The sequence below is a fragment of the Limulus polyphemus genome, unplaced genomic scaffold (genome assembly GCF_000517525.1).
Source record: "Limulus polyphemus unplaced genomic scaffold, Limulus_polyphemus-2.1.2 Scaffold1038, whole genome shotgun sequence".
Lineage (NCBI taxonomy): Eukaryota > Metazoa > Arthropoda > Merostomata > Xiphosura > Limulidae > Limulus > Limulus polyphemus.
This window is the reverse complement of record NW_013666648.1, coordinates 223,205-228,529: the sequence shown is the minus strand read 5'-3', so window position 1 is coordinate 228,529 and position 5,325 is coordinate 223,205. Positions and strand designations below refer to the sequence as shown.

At 29.9% G+C, this 5,325-nt stretch overlaps 1 protein-coding gene across 2 annotated transcripts in view; it reads right to left on the bottom strand.

The window, feature by feature from the left end:
* The window catches only part of LOC106461819 (NAD-dependent protein deacetylase sirtuin-1-like), a 31,212-nt gene that overhangs the window by 21,498 nt on the left and 4,389 nt on the right, over positions 1-5,325 (bottom strand). Inside the window, exons 2-3 of one of the 2 annotated variants that reach the window (XM_013921675.2) lie at positions 2,483-2,623; positions 448-687 (exon numbers count right to left, since the gene is read on the bottom strand). In XM_013921675.2, the coding sequence (XP_013777129.1) occupies positions 448-687; positions 2,483-2,513 (271 nt within the window). In that variant the 5' untranslated portion in view covers positions 2,514-2,623. The remainder of the gene's footprint in view (positions 1-447; positions 688-2,482; positions 2,624-5,325) is intronic. The other variant, XM_013921674.2, reaches the window with a different exon arrangement.

Here is a 5,325-nt window from a genome sequence, read left to right as displayed (position 1 = left end):
TCACCAGATTAACCTGGCATCATCAGGTACGTCAACTACAATGAATGAATTGAAAGTACAAATATATATATATATAATAATACAGCACAAGGGTACATTGAACTTTGATTGGCTAAATTTAACAGTGAGGTACGATATTACCTGGTGAAACATTGTACTTTCAATAAATTTTACTCTGTTTATCCGATTTATCAAGTTTACTTTTAATTACGACAGAGTACTTCCTTTCATTGTAGAATCAAGAACAGTTAGTAACTAAATTAATAAGTGCCAACAGGAACCATACAAAAATTATAACTATAAATGTTTCAAAACACTATATATATATATATATATACATATATGACCTAAATAACTTTTTCAGTTTTGAAAGAGTAATCTTTAGATGCATCCAATTCACATAACTACATATACAATAAAATACCAGTTTCAAAGTTAAGTTCATACCTGAAACCGATTTCCACTCCTGACCACTGAGACCTGAAAGGTCAGACAAGCCTGATAAGTTACTAACTGTTGAAGCAACTTCATCCGCTTCATCATCATCATCTATGTTATGGTGTTTTAGACTTTCCTCCATGCATTCTTGCTTTGAAGGCTGGGCATGAGGCACAGTGCTGCCATCTAATGGGGGAATAAGAGTTTGGGTATCTTGTTGGTTGTCTTCTCCTTTCAAAAGTGAAGTTTCTAAAAAAATCGTAAAAGGAAATCACGCTTTCATTTTTGTTGTTTACAAATGAGAAAACTATGAAATAAAAATGAACAACTGATATATGACAGGGTAAAGAAACTACAAGGAATACATTACACAAATGGTTTAACTGAATTACATATTTTTGCACAGAAAATTCACAATAAACCTGGTTAAGATGTAATGAACCTCTTTAATAATAGTGTTCAACTACAGAGATGTTATCACAAAAGTTACTTACAAGTCACGATGAGGCAATGATATAACATCGGTCTTGGTTTATTAATCTCATTCAGAACATACATACTCTATGCTACAACTATCTGAAACCAGCTACTGCTGCTTTCAGAGAGAGAGATCATTTCGAGAGAGAGATCATTTCACTTTTATAGTAAAGTAATAACTAGTGGTGCGTATCTCATAATGGTAGTCAATATGATACATATCTAGATATAGAAGTTTTACCAACGGTTTGTTACAAAGTTTGACTGTAATTTATTATCTATATTACTGACATTGTCTTATTTAAGTACTTCACACCTTAAATGTAATGTTTTTGATAAAAGAAATGAAGACAACATGTAGTACTCAATACTCATCTTTCTTTATTGAACCATTAATTTTTAGCAAAAATACTTTATTAGAAATTCTGATTTTTTCTGTACAAAAGACTTGTTGCTACATTTTGTGAAGATACATAAATCGTATCGCCGTATTGCTACACCTTTATAAATAACTAATATTTACATAAAAATAATGTCAAACCAGTATCTGCACGTGAAATGTTACTGCTGCAATTAAAAAGTCCGTGTGAATGAAGAAGTAACACAAACGTAAAATAATCCAGATAAGTTTGTTCATACAATCTTTGTGTTGTACTACAGTAGTGAAATAAATTTAAACAAATTAAATAAAATCAAATAAACATTAAATTGTTACAGTATAGATGCATAACGACATTTTTGTTTATACAAAGTCACTCAGTTCCTTTGAATTGTAATGTTCTATGGAACTTTAGTGGGGAATTTTTGAAAAATATTTCCTGTCTACGGCAAAAATTACCAGAAAATACTTATCCAGAATATCACAGATAAAATACAAACTTTTTCTTAAAAACACTTTGCCATTGATTTAGGAGATTCTAGAAGCTAGGCAAATGAAACTTGAAAACTTTAAGAATAATTAATTTTGTTCTTAGTATGAAAATCACCTTGCACTCAGACTAGTCAGAACGCGAGTTAGCCTGACTTTGTAAATTCACAGACAAATTTTTATTGAAAAATTTTACTGAAAAATCTGAATTGTTTACAATAGACTTGTAATGTTTACTAGAAGATACACTTAATAAATTCAGTTATAATCAGTGTTTCCTCTAAGCTGTGCTACACACATCCTCAGTAATGGTGAGGAGTCTCAACATGTTGATGGCCTTATGACCCTGGCAGTTGATAGGCCTAAAGCCCAAATAACCAAATGATAGCAGTGCAAAGCAGCCTAATGATCCAATAGGGTCAATGGTCTAAAAATACTCCCCCCCCCACCCACACACACACAAAACTGGTAATGCACATTGCCTTGATACTGGTGCACATAAAAAAATTCATTCCACACATGGATTGGAAAAAATGAGAGGGAACATTGGTCATAATATGTACAGTTTCATGGTTATGTGGTGGTTACAAGGTTGGTCAAAATGACCAAGTCCATACACATAGAGTTATTCACAATCAACAACAAATACATAAATTTTACATCAGCATTACAAGAAAATATCAAGAGCATCAATATTACCATTTAAATGTCTAAGATTTTCCTGATTCATGAAATATCCAAGTGGGCTGTGTTCCTGGTAATCGTCATTTATAGGGGGAGTGAGATCATGAAAGCCAGAGTCACTCCCCCAAACATTCTCATGGAAATCTTCAGCACCTGCTATATTAAAATGTACAAAAAAAAAACATGAAATGTCTTTCAAATAAATATATCCTAAAATAAAGATGATAAAGGTATAATTCACAATCAACTTCCAAGAATTTTTGTTATATTTGAAAACTACTCTCAAAATTGAAAACACTGGTATGTCTACATTAGAGAGAAGTTAAAGAAACAGTGCGAAATATCTATAACACATAAAATCAAGACAAAGCTAAACTTGAAGACTCACATCTAGTATTCTTTTCCCAAGGAGTTATTTAGCAATACAAAAAAAAAGTATCTGAACTCAAAACAAGCAGTTAAATTAATTGAAATACATTACTTAATACTAAAAGTTTTGAGATGGCTTGATTGTATAACGAAAAAACTTTATTATAAAGTTACAACGTTTTATTTTCTAAAAAGTGGGTTCCTCATTATCAAGTTTTAATTACACAATACTGCTTAAAACTGGAAGGTAACACAATAAACTGAATGCTGTTAAGTGTCAAAATGTTAAAAGAAAAAAGTTATTATTATAGAGCAGGGCAATTAACTTGATTACCTATGAGCATCAATTAGTGTCATGTAAAAAAAACAATAAATTAATCAAAATTAGTGTTTCCGATTATTACTGTTTTCAATTATTCAAACTATCCAAAAAGTAAAAATATTGTCATTATAATGTATTATTCTATTTTATTAATTCACGTTTGTTCAGCTTTGAGTCTGGTGATCAGGGTAGTTGCCTCGTGATTTAAGCATCTTCAGTTTGATTCCTGTAACTATGAAACGTGCTCACATTTTCAGCCACATGATCATTATATTTCTTGTTTATGAGTTATGATAAAGTTACCAAAGCTACCTGGCACTATCCCTAATTTTGAATCACCAGCTGGAAGGAAGGCTACCTAGCTGGTAGCACCCATTGCCAAGTTTTGGGTTACTTTAGGGTTAATAGTTTTATTTTTTTAAACTGCATTACATTTCTAATTTATAATGGCATAACCGTATTTTTTAATGTTGAATACGGTGTAAAATTACTGTTTTTTTACATGATCTTTCACTGTAATTTACTTTTTCTGCATTGTGTCTCGTACTGGCACATCATGAACCTGCAACTCTGATAAAGGAGGAAACACTTGTGAAGAGCAGTATTCTTTAACAACACAGTCATGCTAGCCCTTGATTGTGAATAGTTAAAAATGTAAATGTACTAATTAGTTTTCAGTAAACAATAAAAAAAATCAATTACATTTATATAATATAAAAATTTGTGAGAATTATTCATTTTATTAAGGTAACAAAATAAAAACATAGTTTATACATACTCTTCCACATTGTACATTATATCATGGAGAATAATATTAAAAAATATATACTCTTAATTAAGTATAAATAGTTTGCAACTGCAATATAGTCTTCGTAAGGCCTAATAAAGAAAAACAAACTGTGGATACAGTAATTGATTCATCCTAAATGTTTCAAAAATTTCCCGAGAAAATAGCCGTATGTTTAAGCAATCTGTGATATTTTCACTTCTACTATTCATACGAGCAAGTTTCATAATGAACCTGTTTACAGAACATAACTCTGATCAGAACATGAAATTATATCAGACAAAAAAATCAACATAGTAAAGAATTTTTAATTTAAAAACTTTACTGAAAATTGAAGAAAAAATTTACAATAGACATTATGATTCACAGAGATTTACTCAAGTTTGATTTATGAAGTGAAGCTAATTATTATAAATACATTAATAATTATACATAAAAAACCATATTGGATATAAAAGATTCTAAATGTATATTAACAATATAATTAATATTTTAAATATTTGTAATGTTACATATTCATGTTTATACTATAAATACACTTTCAGGTTCATCAATTATTAGTTATTCATTCTTTAATGTTGATTTCATACATATAATTTTCCCAAAATAGTGATCTTATTTTATTTGGAATATTATAATCAAATTTTGGTTCTTGATGTAAATAACTTTTTCTAAATATTTCCTTTTTTTACTTTAGGAGTTTGTAAATTCCCAAGCTCTTCAGCTCTTACTTCATATATTGCTACATTGGGGAATTATTTAGATCAAACTGGTATTGATGGCTGATATAGAGATCAGTTGCAGGCTTAAAATTGGTGTTTATTATCTTTTGTTGATAATATTAATGTATTAAAAGTGTATAACTATATAATCAATTCAAAAAAAGTACTAGTCTTTTGCAATTATTTAAGAGTTTATCGTATTTGCCCAAATATAATTTGCACTCCTTTTCCCTTCAAATACTTCCCAAAAAACTGACCTCGCATTATATTCGTGCATGTTCAATTTTGTAAGATATCTTAGTAGAAGCTACCACTGCATTGAGGCCTCATTAAAAGTTTTCAAAAACTGTTGCATAACCCATGCAATGGATGATGACATGTTGTGTGAATCAGAAGAGGAAGAAGCAAAGGTTTGAAGAAACAAATCGTATGGTAGTGACAATTCAAGCATGATTAAGATTTATGTGAAGAAGAATGATTAGCTTAGTGTATTACCACGTATAAACTTTTCAACAAATTTTGTAAATTTGACGTAAGAAAATTTCAAGGCAATATTTCCAAAAATGTTTAACCCTTTTAACCCAGGCTCGGTTCCTTGGGACTGACTTCGTAACCAGTTTGTGCTTGTTATAGTTTTCATGCTATAACTTTTAAATTG